The sequence below is a fragment of the Lichenostomus cassidix genome, chromosome 3 (assembly GCF_008360975.1).
Source record: "Lichenostomus cassidix isolate B80296 chromosome 3, HeHo_3.0, whole genome shotgun sequence".
NCBI lineage: Eukaryota > Metazoa > Chordata > Aves > Passeriformes > Meliphagidae > Lichenostomus > Lichenostomus cassidix.
In genome coordinates this window covers 106,833,961-106,850,036 of record NC_139483.1, presented here as the reverse complement: position 1 = coordinate 106,850,036, position 16,076 = coordinate 106,833,961, and the positions used below count along the sequence as shown (strand labels likewise).

Genomic DNA, 16,076 nt, shown 5'->3' with positions numbered 1-16,076 from the left:
CCCACTAATCTTGGCCTCACCTCTCCAACTTCCCACCCCATCCTCCTCTTTAAACACAATATGTCTATCTTCCAAGCAGGGAAGGGTTAAACATCAGCTGACAGATGTACTGAATTTGCAGATGCCTCTTTGCATATCTCTGCAAGGTAACTGTCTCAGCTTAGGAGTATTTCTGAGTCTGAGCTTCAAGCCCAATATGGGGTTGATGCAGTGCCCTTAGTCCTGGGCCAGCCTTGTGATCTGCTTGGGAAACCTGGCCACTCGGCCTTTGAATCCAGAAACTGGACTCTGATCACCTTTTGCTTTCGTCTTTGCTCTGAGCTCCCTCCTCTGCAGTAGCTGAGACAGCCTGAGCAGGAAAAGAAAGGGCATTGAACAGCCCTGGCTCCAGCTCAGTTGGCAGCTCAGCTATTTTGGGGCCATCAGTAACACACAATTGACCAGGGCAGGGGTAGCACCATTTCACTGTGACTGGGTTTACACAGGCTGCAGCCAAGTGACATTCAGACCATCTTATCTTTTTTTAATTGTGCCCTAAAAATACATTGGCACCACCGTTAGAAAGAAAAGCTAAAGAAAAGCAAAGACGCAGGCAGGAAATTCGCAGCTTTGCCAGTTTCTTGGTTCCTACTGAAACCTTTATTTACAGAAAGGGTGAATAGCTTGGCAACTCTTAAGTCATCTCTTTACATAAAGGAACCATCTGGTGTGTGATTAGAGTTGGGTTTCGTATCACAGCTGTGCTGGGGCGAGGATCCCAAGGCATGCTGGCACTTTTTGCACTGCTGGGATTTACCTTCTCGTTAGATGTTGGCTGCAGGAGTTACAGAAAGTGCACTGTGACCTGTGTCTTCCTCCAGGTTTGGACTCAGTGGTTTCCTTTTTCATTTACTCTCCCAAACAACTGCAGGGTATTGTTAGGTAGCTACATACTTCACATATTTCACACCATTAAGTAATGACTCATCGGCAGGCTGCACCATGGATCAATGATGCTAAAAAAAGAGGTGCTGCTTTTTTCATGAGAACTCCTAGTGCTGTGATGGAGACAGCTTGAAAACACAGACCAAACAAGATATTTGGCCACTGCTTTACATCTGCTGAAGCCCAGGTGAGGCTGCTGCAACAAGACATATCTCGGTTTGCCAAGACGGGGGATAGTGGTAGAAAGAACTTAAGGAGTTCCCACCCTCCTCTTCACATTTCCCTTCCTTTTTTTCAGCTTGCTCAAATTAGAAGATTCTCCATGTGCTCGCAGTGGAGAAGACAAAACAAGTATTTTCTGGTCTAATAATAATTGTGATGACCAAGAGTTGGTAGATTTGTAGACTAGTTTTCTTTGCCAGATTATATTAACTTCCTTTTGGTCAGACCCTTGGTCTGTTCTTCTCTAGTCCTTTTTTAGGGACTATTTTTACAAAAATAACAAATCCATGTACTGGATGAAGCACAAAATGGCTTTTCAGAATTCCCACTATTGGTGAAACAAAAGGGGTCTGTTAGGATTATTGAAAAAGTGGGAAACTGAAGTAAAATCTCAGTTCACAGGCAGCATCTAACTACAAATCACTCAGGAGTGGTCTGTGCACTTGTCCTACTGATGGGACAGTAGTGAGACTCCTGTCACCTACCTGCAAATATGTCACTTCTAGATAAATTTGATTCCTCTCCCATAGGATGGGTGAATTCCATCCAGGAGCAGTGCCCACATAACTGTTATGTAGACTTAGCTCCACGAACAGCAACTGAAATCCCTTGCAGACCAACACAGTGAGAAACCAGAAGCGTTTTGTTCAGTGCCTTCTGGAGAGGCTTTAAGACTGGGAAACAAGCAGAGCCCAGTTCCTCAATTTCTCCATCTCTTTTACACACTCTGGATTCAGATCCCCCACCTGGTCTTATTCTGACTTCTTCCAAGGTTTCATGGATGTAAAGGAGAGCATCAGGGTGCTAGAAGCAGAGACCAAATGAAAACGAATGTGATTGGGGAAGGATACTCACTACATATGAGAATGGATAGAAGTTTGAGCCCTGTGGTGTCTGGCAGCAGGCTGAGACCAGCAGGAACAGGCAGTGGAGACCTGTAGTGACTGGGGACGACATTTTGCCTGGTGACTGCTGTGGACCCTGAGAACACAATGAAGAAAAAGGACCAGAGAATTCTCATCAGTAGGAAATACCAGCCCACTCTACAAAAACAGGGTGCTCTGCCTCCTTCAGCAACTCTGCCCATTCAGTCCATGCAAGACAGACCTTAGAACAAAGTCTGTAATTATTCCTCTGCACTGCCATCAGACTGTTTCCCTCATCTCTTACGTCAGCTGTACCTACTCAAAATAGGAGAAAGAAATTGCTTGGAGAAAGCAGAGACCTAAGTAGATTCCAAACAGTGACACATGAAATGCTGTAAATCTGCCATAAGAAAATTTGACTTTGAATCTTCAAATATCCCTCTCGGCGGCACTAGGGAAATGCACAGCCAGGAGGTGAGGGAACAGTTAGGAATGTTGCTGGAAGTGAGGGCCTGTCCTGTGGCAGCAGGGAGAGCTCTGCCACCAGCTGTATCCCACTCTGGAGAGGGCTGTAGCAACACCATGGACTCAGCCAGAGATTTCTGTGTGTTTGTTACCCCTTGGCTAGCAATGGAGACAACGAAGAGTGGTGTTTCCTGGAAACAATCTGTGTTATCTTGAGGTTTTAGCACACTTCTCCATTAATTGCACTGAAGTTAACAAATAAGTAATCTAGAATCTAAGAACAATGACACACTAGAATATAATGTGGTGCCTGAAATAATAATCCCTCCCCTCAATAACATTTTCCAGCTCATTAATACCTGAGCTGATTTAGCCATACAGTAGATTGGATGATGAAACAAAAAGGGAGATGTAAAACATATGTGGACCCTTACAATAGGTGCTAACACATTTATGCAACCAGAAGGGAATAAAGAAAGGGAGGTGAAGAATACATAAAATATATATATGTATATTTTTCTATGAATACGCACTTTCTGGTTATTCCTAATGAAGTACTTTCCTAGCTCCAGAATTACAGGCAGTAGAGAGCTACAGAAAAAGGCAGAACCTAAAAGGATTGTGAAAATCATTTGAAGAAAGGGAAGCACAGAGAAAAGACTCTAAGCATATTGCTGAACAGTGCCTGAGCAGACACCACCAACCTGACTAAAATAATGAACTTTTGCAAAGTTATAATCTTTTTGCACGGAAAAGGCTGTTCATCCAAACTCAGGCTTTGCAAGGCAGTGAATCACCAGGGGAAAGCAGAAAAATCAGCACCTCCTGAGACCAGTGGCTGCCTATTGCAACCATCATTTATCAGAGCTGGTGCTCCCAAGCAAGCAGAGGCCTCTGCTGGCATTTTCTTGCTCAGAGGAGCCCATGACAGAAAATGACAACATGAACATGATCTGTGGTCTCACCTTGAGAATTGGAAGAGGATGGAACTGAGTTTATAGTCAAGCATGGACTCGATGTCACCGACGGGGGTGTCCAGCAGGGTTTTGTGAGGTTTTCTCATCAAACAGGTTTCTTAGAGAGATCCATCTGGAGTGGGACTTCACCTGGATACTGACCTGGTTAAAACATAGGAGGCAAAAGCAGGAATAAATTATTTTCTTTTCCAATACAGAGATGGCACCACCAGAGCTCTGCAGGAATGTGGTGTGAGGCGGTACCTTACCCTCTGTTCTCAAGTGATGTGGAAAAGGCAGTGATCATGGCAGTGACCGTGGAAAACTTTACATGATTGAGACTTACAAAAGCAAAGTCTACCTGTCAAGATCTGCATTGGGGTCACAGGAGACTGAGGGACTAGACCATGAAATTCATCACTGATAAGTGTAAGGTAGAAAGAAATGATCATGGCATTATGTATTCTGTGATGGACTCTGAACTGACTCTTACCATTCAGAAATGGGGTCTGAAGAAAATGTCACCTGAATTCTGAGATGCAATTAAAAATGGAAAGTTAATGTTAAGATATTTTAGGATAGCAACAGAGGAAAAATACATAACTAAAACCAATATAAACAAAGCAAAAGCAAAACAAAACAAAATAAAATAAACAAATAAAGAAAAAAAAGAGCAAACTCTGTGATCCAGACATTTGCGCTAACACAGTATATCTGCTCTTATACTCCTATACAGGAATAATCAGAAAGAAGGACATCACAATGATTCAGAATATCTTTCCACCCCACTCCAAAATCTATTTTAAAAAAGGGTGTTACAGGATTTTTTTCTTGTTTTTTAGTTAGTTGTTTGTTTGTTTGTTTGTGGCGTTCTGGTTTGTTTGTTTTTTTTTTTTTTTTAATCCAATGGATGAATGTCTGGCAGAATTACAGGGAAAAAATAAACTAGGGATATTTTTTTCAGTTTCCTGGGTACGTCTGTCCCTAAATCCAACAGTCTAGAAAAGAGACTATTTTGCTATTTTGAGGACATCATCCACTTGTAACGAACTCAAGATTTCCATGGATCTGGCTGATACCAAGATCACAACTGATCACAGTGGATCAAGAGGGAAACATTATCAGCTATGACACAAGTCACCATTACATATGAGATACTTCCCTGAGATAGCGACATGACTTAATAATTGAAGCACTACCAAAACAAAGGTTTCTGGTAGCATTGTATATTTAGCATATTCTCACAGTATACGGTAAAAAAACTTAATCTGCACAAAGTGTTTGTATTACATTGGTAATGGGTTAATGAAAGAGATAATAGAAAGGCAAAAAGGTCATTAAACAAAATTTATGATGAGAATAAATAACATCTGGTACAGTTTTGCATGTATCTTTTGCCCTGCTCCTAAACTTGCCTCCTATTCAAATGTTGAGGGTCAGCCTCTATTTTCAAACACATCTTTTGTGAGACTTTATGTAGCTGACAGCAAACACCCTGTCAATTGTATGTGTAAGACATCATATAGAGGACAACTCATGCAAATGAGAACTGGGCTACTACTCAGGCTTTGCTAGCTATTTAAAGCTCCAAAACATGCCAAGTCAGTATCTAGAAAGCCAGAAAACCAACAAACAAGTTGCGAATGGGGACAAGTATTAATGTTCTTCTCAAGTAATGTGGTTGTTCTCCTCATTAAGTTAATTTCTCAATGAATAAAGCACTGCTGAGAACTTTTCAGAGAGTAAGTTCTCAAGTATCTGTCTGCCTTCAGTGGGCAAAGCACATGTGTAGAGAGATTCCTCATTTCTCATACAAACTGTCTCCTGGGAAACAGTAAGTATCTTCAACTTATAAAGCCCCAGAGAGCTAAAGTTCAGATTTACTACCAAATGCTTGTTCTCTACAGCATTCATGCTGGAAAATATTGTTTAAAGTTATTTCTAAAATGCACAGGATTCCTAGAGGTAAATAGCAAGGTCTCATTTTAACCCAGGACATAGGTGAGACAGATGACCTTTTTTTTTCACTTTTTCTCTAAGCTTCTCTTTGTCATGAATGTTGCAAAATAATTATACCTTCTCTTATAAATCCACCCAGCATAAGAGTCATCATCACACATTTTAGACAATAAAGACAACACCCAGAGATATAATATGATTTACCTTCTCAGGTGGTTCAAAGAGAAGATCTTCTACGTAGAGTCATCTTAAACATCCTCTGCTTCCTACCATAGCCCAGACTGCTCTCTCAAAGAGAAATTAAACCACAGGAACTTTTATAATTAGTTGAACAAGTTATTACTGCCCAGAAAAGGAGTTGCCTGTAGAGCCTGCACTCAAATATCAAGTGTGAGGCTAAGTAGATATGCCACTGCAGAAAACCCACAAGGTATTTTAAGAGGAGATATTTCCTGATGCCACTCATCAGGTTGTACTCATTATTTCCTCCTGCACTGATCTGAGTCCTTCACTGTCTTATCTGCAGATTAGCGGACTAACTTGTTCCGCTGCTGTTACTCACCTTCTTTGTTCTAACAAAAGAGGGTGTTGAGGACTGAAAGCCGCAAAAACATGTTTTGTAGCTATGGCAAAATGTTTGTGAGCTTTGACTTAAATTATAAACAAGAAAACCCCTGAAATTTTCCTACCTGAGCTGGCAGCACATCCATTGTGGGCTGGGCCAGGAAGGGTCTATGGAGGCACATTTATGCTCTTGCAGAAGCTGCACAGAGTTGCAGACTCTGCTCAGACTCTGCTGGCTACTGGAATTCCCAAAAACCAGGGGAAATTCTGATGTGTTATGTATGTTTCTACCTTGAACAAAATCTGGATCAAAGAACACACTGACAAATAGGGGACATCTGTCCAAGTAACAGTGGAGCCCTTGTCCTTACAGTGTTTGCTAACAGTTAGTTTATCAATAGAATTTGTTTCCACAGCAATGTATGAGGCAGTGACCCATTGAGCTCGTGTCTGAGGAAAACCCTGGGATTAAGCTCATGTTGTGGGGGTTTATTTTTTAAACAGTGATTAATTCAGAAGACAGGTCTGTTCCCTTTTCTGCAAACCTGGTTGCCTGCTGCTCCCTGCAATGTGATGAGTCAGACCTCAGCCTTTTGCAGCAGTTTTAAGGTGCTTAAATTGGCATGACTGATGCCCTCGTTGCCCTTACAGCATATCTTTGTCTTCACTGTTGTGGTGGCATCAGTCTGATTTATTTCCCACCCAAGCTGGTTTAGGAATCTGAATAAGCAGAAAACCAAGGCTACATCTACGGCACTTAATACCACCCCCTCTCTCTCTCTGCAGCCCGATTTTAGTTATAGACTTGTCCTGGTGCCTTCCAGTCAATTTAATTCCCTGTCCCTGCAGAAAACTAAAGCAGCAATAAGGTGTCCAACTTGCTTTCATCTGAGTGAGTCTGACGAGCTTAGAGAAAGGCCCAGTGAGTGCCAGGGCCAGAGCAAGGACAGGAGAAGGTAAGTGGCTCAAGCAGGGAATGGAGAAGGAACAGGTTGGCAGACAAGGCAGGAGGGGAAGGACAAGGAGGACCTCTTCCTTTCTGCACTGGCAAGCTGTTCAACAAGAGTCCATGGTCTATCCCTACAGGAAAAGGGGACTGTTTTCTCCCAGAGTTGTTCTCTTGCTTGACTGCTTGAAGGTTTGGATAAGCAGCAGTGCCAGTGCAGAGGCTGAGCTACAGAGGAGGCAGAATTGGCTTAGGCTGAGTTACCTGTGGTTGAGCCACACTTTAAATATTGCCAGCCCTTGACTGGAAAACTGGTCTGAGTTAAAGTAAATCCTCTCTCCCCAAAGCCCCTCTTTTTTGTTGCTGTTGCTGCTGTTGTTGTTGTTGCTGCTGTGTTTTTCAAAAATTTTAAGAAAGCACTCTGGGGTGTGAGAATGGGAAAGTGTCAGCAAGGCTTTCTAAAACAGGGTTTCTGCTCAAGACTTACAATCAAACTGCAGCCTAAAAGCATGAGAAATTTTGGTTTATTTTGCAGGAGAATGTGAAAATTATACAATGTCAGAACATTAGGTATGTAATCAACTTGGTATGTGAGCACAGGGGATGTCCTGATCATCCTGATGTTTTTTCCTGTACTCATTCATCATGTACTGTCATGTCACCAAATACTGTGAACTTCCTGGATTCTGGAGATACAAAGTTTCAAAAGAACATTTTTTAGTTAAACATCTGAATCTGCAGTAAGCTTTCACAGGCTCAGGAAAGCAAGGAGAGGTGTGTTAGAGGACACCTGCTCTGAACCAGGAGCAGTCATCCAAAACAAAATGAGCAATGTGGATCCTGTAATTCACTGGAAATGTGTGGTTGCAAAAGCATGTGAACACATTTCATCTGTCATGAAAGACAGACCAGGGTGATGCTCCCACATAGGTGCACCCCGGAAGTTACCGTTCAAAGTAAAAGCAAATGTGGGAACAACTTAGAAATAAAACTCTCTTGACTCTCCCATCCTCATTCCAGTCCTGGATGTTCACACTTCAGTCTCATCTCTAGAAATGAAACTCACCAATTTGGGTAATCAAACCCTATTGTCAATTGTATCCAAATGTAGAAAAATACGCCAGAACCTGTCAGAAACTGGATGTAACACTGCAGGTTCTTACACCATCTGCTATTCTTATTACTGAGTCTGAATTTTGTGAGTTCAGCCAGTCAAAGCTGTGTTTTTAACACGAGGACAGAGTGAATCCCAAGCATATTGGAGCTAATAAGTAGATTACTTTGAGATAAATGTTTTTGGGGTGAATCTGACAATGCCTGGGGCTTCGTTTACTATCTCTATCACACAATTTCAGATAGCTTTGCCCACCTCAGTCTTGCAGAAAAACTCTGGAGGGAGTCCTAAGAAATTCCTACCTGAATTCACTCATTGTAACAATGTTGAAATCTCATTATTGATTTTTAACAAATATTTTAAATTTAAGACCTGGGAGGTAACAAAAGTGCACTGTGTGATGCTGTTGATGTTTTGGCTGGAGCACTGTGTCCGGATGTTGCTGTATTGGAGAACATCCAAACAAGAGCCATGGGAATGCTTAAGACAAGAGCATTGTATAACCTCAGTGACAAGAACAAGTATAATCTTGTGAACAGGCTGAAGGTTGTTGAGATTAGATATGGCAAGACTCAGGTATGGACACAATAACAGTTTGTCCCTTGAAAAAGGACTGATATGGATACAGCTGGGTGAAGGATGTTGTGAAGTCACACAATCTGAAGCAAAGATAAATATGTTGGTGATTATGGGAAATTTGTGATTGTAACATTTAGAAGCACTAAATTAGGCAAGCCAGGGCAGCTGCAAAGTTCACTTCAGTGCGGATTTTTAAGAACAGGCTGTAAAATTGCTGACATGGAAGACAGCCTTTGATTCTGCCTCCATGTGAGTTTGTGGCAATGGGGTGACAGGCAGATTGTTTGTTGATCTCTTCCAATTACCGGTGTATCTCTACACTTCTTCAATTTGTCCAATGAATGAATTCAAAGAGAATCAGAGGAGACATGCAAGGGCAGGGATCTGTGGTCTCAGAGCTGTGTTTGGATTGACCAGGGCAGTGACTGATCCCCTTGGACTGATCACCTTGCTTGGCATTGGTGAGACATCAAAAATCTCATGCTCAGTTTGGGGTCCCTCACAACAGGAAGGACACTGAAATGCTGGAGCATGTCCAGAGAATGACAATGGAGAAGGAGAAGGGTTTGGAGCACAAGTCTGATGAGGGGCAGCTGAGGCAGCTGGGGGGGCTCAGCCTGCAGAAAAGGAGGCTCAGGGGAGACCTTCTCACCTTCTACAAATCCCTGACGGGAGGGTGGGGCTAGGTGGGGGTTGGGCTCTTCTCACATGTAACAAACAACAGGAGAAGAGGAAATGGCCTCAAATTGCTCCAGGGGAAGTTTAGACTGGATATTTAGAAAAATTTCTTAAAAGGAGAGGTGGTCAAGCACTGGAACAGGCTGCCTAGGGCAGTGTTGGAGTCACCATTCCTGGAGATATTTAAAAGGTGTGTACATGAGGACTTGAGGGACATGGTTTAGTGGTGGAGTTGGCAGAGTTGGGTTAATGGTTGGACTCAATGATCCTAGAGGTCTTTTCCAATCTGTGGTTCTACCTTAGACAAGTTTAGGAATTCCTTTCTAGACTTTTGCAGCACAAGAGTCTCACTGGTTTAAGCACAGAAGATGTAAAATTTATCTACAGCCTTATCAAGGATTTCCCAGAAATTATATTTCCAGAGGAGGTGTCTGGTTTACACCTTTTTCTGCATCAGCTCACATTTTCCATCCTTGCTCATGGAGTATTTACCTTTCCTTTTGACCTGTGATTATGACTTTAGATTCCTCTATTCCTCTGTAAGCCTTCCCGTGAATTGTTGATGACCTTTTTACATACCCAAATAATCTACATGGAAAATGAAAATAATTTAGCCCCAGCTATCTGAGGATCAGGCTCGAATCACACCGTGACCACACAGGACTTCCTGAAAGGAGAAAACAACTCTGCAGGACTCATGTTTGCAGGGCACAGTAACTGGAATAGGAACCACTCAGCCAGATGATAGAGAGCACAGAAAACACTGCCCTGCTGAATTCTCTGGGCATTCCTAATGCTCTGAGAGCAGCCAAAAGAAGTTTCTGTGAACATTTTTAACACATTCTGGACAGTGCCAGCCAGCCCTGGAATGTTTTCCTAGCCCTCCCGGCACAGTTCACAGTTGGACTTACTGCTTGTCACTGGAGAACAGCAATCTGCCAGATCAGTGAGGGTATTCTTGCATGAATAAACATCAACTGCCACAGTTACTGGCTAAGCATTAACTTGAGAAAGGAGGAAGGTGAAAAACAGTCTGGCATGTTTGGAGAGGCATGAACACCGTCCTGGTTGCTGCCCCCTCTGGGAAGATACCACAACAAGGCTGGACCCCTGGCCAGCCTCTCCCATGGGACTGGGTGACAATACATCTGTAATAACAGCCACATCACTGTGTTAGGACAGGAAGGGCATCTGTGGCAGGGAGGTGATGCCCACAGGATTTTTGGGGATGGTCCTGTGCACAGCCAGGAGCTGGACTGAATGATCCTTGTGGGTCCCTTCCAGCTCAGCATATTCTGTGATTCTGTGACAGCTCATGGCTCCTATGGCCATGCCAGTGTAGTGTGACACAGACACCTGGGTTCTACAAGAGCCAAAAATAACATGCTGTTGGCACTCTGTATAATCCCTCACAGCAGGGCTTGATAGCTCATTTCTGGTTGCTAGGCTGCTTCTGTAGACATTCTCTCAGACCTGTGGCTCCTTACTTGGGTACCTTAGCTCAGATAACCTCTGTTCACCTAGAGGGACCTGGCCTATTCCACCTTATCCTTCTGTCTGACTCACCAACTCTGTCTCTTACAGGCAGACACATTTGGAAGCCTTTCTTATCCTGCAAGTTGTGTTTTCTTTCCAAAATATTTGTGACAACATTTCTCATTTGGTGTTAAAACATAAGAAAGAGAAGATTTCGTGGTTCTGGATGCATCTTGAACAATGTTCAGCTCCCAAGCTCCCCAGTACAAGAGACACACACTGGAGTGAGTCAAGCAAAGGGCCATGAAAATGATTGAGGAGCTGGAGCATCTGTCATACCAGGACAGGCTGAGAGAGCTGCTTAGACTGGAAAAGGAAAGGCACAAAGGGATCTTGTCCATGTCTAAAAATACCTGATGAGGGGAACTAAAGATACACTTACCCTGAAGTGGCTTCTTTGGCAAGGGGTTATAAATACAGAAGTTGGAACAAGCCCTTCTGGTTTAGAAGACACAGAGTTATCCTTCCCCATGCAACTGTCCCACATAAAGGCATTTTATTCCTGTTGGCTGAACCCTTTCTACATGCTGTGTGTGGCAAAGTGGCCCCTCTTGTGCCAGAATGGAAATAAATACACCTTTGGCATCAGCAGGAAAAAGATAAACAACTCAGCAGGCACAACACATCTTCAACCAGGAGTTCTTTGTGAGGTTGGTATTAGTCCACACCCTCATCTCTTGGCCCTCTCTCGGGCTGTAGGATATATCCTGGATCCCTGAGACAACGAGCTCACACTGGTCAGCCAGCCACATTCTGCTTTAAAGCCTCATTGTAAAAGCCTTTAATTCTGTGCTTTTACTCCTTTGCTCACACTGAGAGAACATTCTCCATCCTTCCTAATGGGCACTGGCTGCTTAATGTCATTAACAGATTTGCCCTTGTTTGGATCCACGGATTCTCTAGCCCAGTTGGTTCTTATCCAGCATGGGCTATTGCAGAGGCCCCTGGGAAGAATTATACAAAAGTGAAGTAAGTTTGCAGCAGCACATCTTCAGAATGCTCTTTCCACTTCTGGCTATCAGAGCTGCAGGGACTTCTGGAGGCAAAGGCAGGTCACTAGTGTTTAACAGCCCTAATGGCCTATTAAGCTGATACAAATGAAATTAAAACCTAGGAGAGTGTCCAGAATCTATGATTTGCAGAAGCAAAGAGGTCTGAATTCCTTTGCTTGCTTTGAATCTACCACTCATTGGGGTCAAGTTAGATCCTAATTGTCAAACTAGATAGCACAATTTTTTTCCACATCTGTCACTTTTACATTCCCCATCAGCTATTGAGGCTGAAGAGTCCTATGCCATTTTAGCACAGCAGTCCTGTTGCCTCTTTTGTACTTGTTCTACATCTTTCCAATTTGGCTGTGTTTTTTTAAACTTAGCTAAGCTCAGTTACCCCCATGCCAGCATTTTCCTGTGACTTAAACAACTGTGCGTCCCTTTAGGTATTTTGGATGAAAGACCTATGGTGCTGTGAGATCTGTGGATGTGAAGGATTCCTGGGGAGAAGAACCAGAAGCTGCTACAGGTTAGAAGGTGTGAAGGGAGAGATCAGAGAGCACAGTTTGGCTCCATGGCTGCCCTGTAGCCTGTAGCAGCTACACCTTGGCTACCACTTGCAAACACCTGTGGAACATTTTTCCAGAGCCTTGAACTCTGGGGCTAAACCCTTCTTTTCAGTGCCTGTCCAGTTTGTTATCCTTCAGCCACAAGAGAAGGCCTTTCCTTTCTCTGCATAAAGCATGACCTTTGGGTAATGCGTAATAAGTTGGATGATCAGACAATGTTTGTTTCAGACAGAAAACACACAATGAGTTTAAGAAACACACACCCAGGCACAACAATATTTCATGGGAGAGTTGGCTGAAAGGGAAAGGGGGGACAAGGGAAGTTGCACTGACCTTAGATAACACATCTGAATGAGAACAAAAATAAAATAAACAGAAATTAATCAAGGACACAAAACTGAACTGCTTGGTGATAAGGATTCAAACAGGCAATAAACAGGCTGTGGCATGCTTTCTCTGTGATGTTTGAGGAGCTGTGTTATTCCAGCTCTCTGCCTAGCATGGTGCAGGGGGCTGAATTTGATGGGATGCTCAGGGATCTCTAGGACAGAACCAGAGGTTTTGTTTTTCAGGGGAATAGGGGGGGCAATTTTTATTTTCGTTAGTTTTGTGCAAACAGATGCCATGGCGCTGATAAGTGAAGGGATGAATACTCCCCATGCCATGGGGCATGTTATTGTGCCAGGCTGAAAACAGTGGTAGCTTAAACCTAAGTGAATTTGCATTTAAATCAGCACTTTTGTAGAAAAAGAAAGCCTGCCCAATTCCTGTCTTCTTCCTGGTAATTCTTTTTCACTTCCACTAAGTTTTTTCTTTACTAGAGCTAAGGCCTCCTGCTTGACTTTCATGTTGGAGTTTAGTAGAAAAAACAAAGAAAAGAAAAAAAAATCTAAACAATGAATTCCACCCTCCTATTTCAGCTCTTTCTATGCAGCTGGGTACCACATGTTTTGAAAAGCTATGGAATAGCACAGGCCACCTCACCTACGATGACTGGGATGAGAGAAGATATCTAGCTGTGAACTTTCTCTTCTTCACCTCGTGTTTTTTGAAGCATCTGCAGTGGGGTGCAGGCCTAATTCACAGCGAGAAGCAACAAAAGATATTTGAAGCTCAGCACTGGGGGAGTACCAGGAAGGAGGAACTCTCCAGGTACTCCCATATGAATGTGTTGAAGAGTGAGGTCTAACAACATCCGTTGCAGTGGAATTTCCACAGGCTGCAATGAGTTTTGGATTGGATCCCTGAGTTAGGCCAGACATGGGCTGTTTCTATAGACTGAAGTACTACAGAGTCTGATGACTACATGCTTCCTGCTCATTTCATTTTATTAACCTCTTGAATTTTTTTTCCTGTGTTGCTGGAAGCACAGCTGGCTCTGTAGGAAGCTCCTGTAAGTTGTGTAGGTGTCAGCCTTTTGGAGTGTGTATAGTCTCACTCTGCACAGAGGGAGTTTCCTGTCTGAGGGCCTGGCTTGTCACACCTAGCAACAAAAATGTGAAAGTACAAAATACCATCCACCTTTTGCATATAGAATAATATAAATGGAGGGAAATCCCTCAAACCAGTGAAAGCAGGTCTCTGTTGTCCATACATCTTAATTCCCTTCTGTAGTGATAAAGCATGAGAGAAAAAATAATTGTTTGTATTTTGTTCCACTGACTTCACTTCTAGCTTTACTATTTTTGTACTGACCGGTCTTTCAAAGCACAGGATACCTCAGAAAGGCTAAATAGTGCTACTATTTAACTTCTTGGAAGGCTACACTTGTCTATAATGTTTTCTAACTTAGCAGAACTCTTATATCTTCATCATTGGCATTAGGTGTGAGATTAAGCCACAGTGTCGTCAAAACAGATGGGACTAGTTTGTTTTACTAAGGGTTCAGAGGATTTTAAGGAATTGCAGACTTCAGAAATTCTTAATTTGTTCAAAATTACATCACACTTCAGCCTGAGACCAGGGATGATCCAGACTGGCAAATCCCTGTAGTGCTTTTTGGGTTCACATGGCATAAAAACACAGCAATGCAAAGACAAGTTACACCTGCTGGCAGGTTTGCTCAGGAGACACAACACCAAAGAATGGAATTTTTCCAATCCCAGGCTACATTTGGAAAGCTTAAACAAGCACCTGCCACAAGATGTAGGGCCTGAGCAGATGAACTGCTGCGGTCTCTTTCTGCCTTTTTGAAAGAGGCCTAGTCCATAGTTACCACAATCCCTGTCTCAGGCAACACTAATGCCAAGACTCACAGAAATCTTTCCAAGACCAGTGTGGGCCAGGAGCTGTTCCCAGTCAGCAGCACAGCTATCAGGAGCTGTTCCCAGTTAGCAGCACAGCCTGGGCTGCCTTGCTTAGGGCACATGGAGCTGAGCTGTGCCCTCACCATGGCCTCAGGGTTAACTCGCCCTGCACTGTTGGGGTCACACTGTTTCTGTAATTCCAGCATGGCCTAAAGTAAAATGCATGTGTCAAGAACAGGAAGGTTCTCCGGCTCCCCTGCACTCAATAGGATGAGGCTGGTGCTGAACTTAGGTGGCATCTCCCACAAAATCTTTTCTGAGGCCTTTGTGTTTCTCCCTGCTGACTCTACAGGCAATGTAGGCCTTGCTTCAGTGGGAAGCTCATCTGCTTCAACACCCTCAAAAGCAGCTGTACTTACATTAGGGATGAGGGAAGCTTCCATTAGCTGCTGTAAGATGGATTAAGCATTTGCCAAGTTTGGTACTATGATGTTTGAACTCTGCTGGAACAACCATTGCAAGGCTGTCCAGAAACAAGGCACTTAGAAAAAGAGCAAGCAACATTTAAAGCAGATTTTCGATAATAACACAGACCATCTTCCCTGAGAGAGATCTGGGGCTGTTCAGCCTGGAGAAGAAAAGGCTCCAGAGAGGCCTTAGAGCTCCTTCCAGTACCTAAAGGGCCTACAAAAGGCCTGGAGTGACAGGACAAAGGGGAGATGACTTTAAACTAACAGAGGGTAGGTTTAGATTAATTATTAGGAAGAAATTAGTGACTGTGAGGGTGGTGAGGCCCTGGCACAGGTTGCCCAGAGAAGCTGTGGCTGTCTCATCCCTGGAGGTGTCCAAGGCCAGGCTGGATGGGGCACTGAGCAACCTGGTCTAGTGGAAGGTGTCCCTGCCCATGGAAGGGGTTGGAATGAGATGAGCTTCAAGGTCCCTTCTAAACCAAACTGTTCTGTGTCTCTATGACTTTAACATGTTGTGTGCCCTAACTACAATAAGGGACGATGGTTATGAACAACAGCTGAACTTTTTAAGCCATAGACTTGAAACAGGATGGATAACAAGAGGAAGGAAGAAAGGAAGGAAGTGCCATCAGTCCTGTTTCATTGCCAGAGACACTTGAAGCATGCACAGGCTCATCCGGGATCTCAGACCTAGGAGCAGCCAAACCCAAATTTTAGGGACACTGTGCAGGCATTTAAAGAATTTCTCTCTCAAGAAGGCACAGTAAAACAATTTCAGGAGCAAGGGGCATACTGTGAACAGTCTGTCACATGGCACGTAGGGACATCTTTGGAATGAAGATGGCTTTCACACACTCAGCCTGATGGTCATGGAGGGCCAAGCCTGTGCTCACAGGATTGAGCTGAAGCAGGAACTCTAGTAGAGCTTTTCCTCTGTGCATGAACAATTGGGGGAAGCTCTGTCATTTTGAGGAATTTCCGAGGACAGTA

At 43.4% G+C, this 16,076-nt stretch overlaps 1 protein-coding gene across 5 annotated transcripts in view; it reads right to left on the bottom strand.

Moving 5' to 3' along the window:
- The window catches only part of ADGRF5 (adhesion G protein-coupled receptor F5), a 47,219-nt gene that overhangs the window by 21,005 nt on the left and 10,138 nt on the right, over positions 1–16,076 (bottom strand). For 4 of the 5 annotated variants that reach the window (XM_085057019.1, XM_085057021.1, XM_085057020.1 and 1 more), the window contains exons 2-3: positions 3,443–3,595; positions 2,002–2,127 (exon numbers count right to left, since the gene is read on the bottom strand). In XM_085057019.1, coding sequence (XP_084913145.1) covers positions 2,002–2,103 — 102 coding nt within the window. In that variant the 5' untranslated portion in view covers positions 2,104–2,127; positions 3,443–3,595. Of the gene's footprint in view, positions 1–2,001; positions 2,128–3,442; positions 3,596–5,596; positions 5,808–16,076 lie in introns of those variants that run through there. The other variant, XM_085057018.1, reaches the window with a different exon arrangement.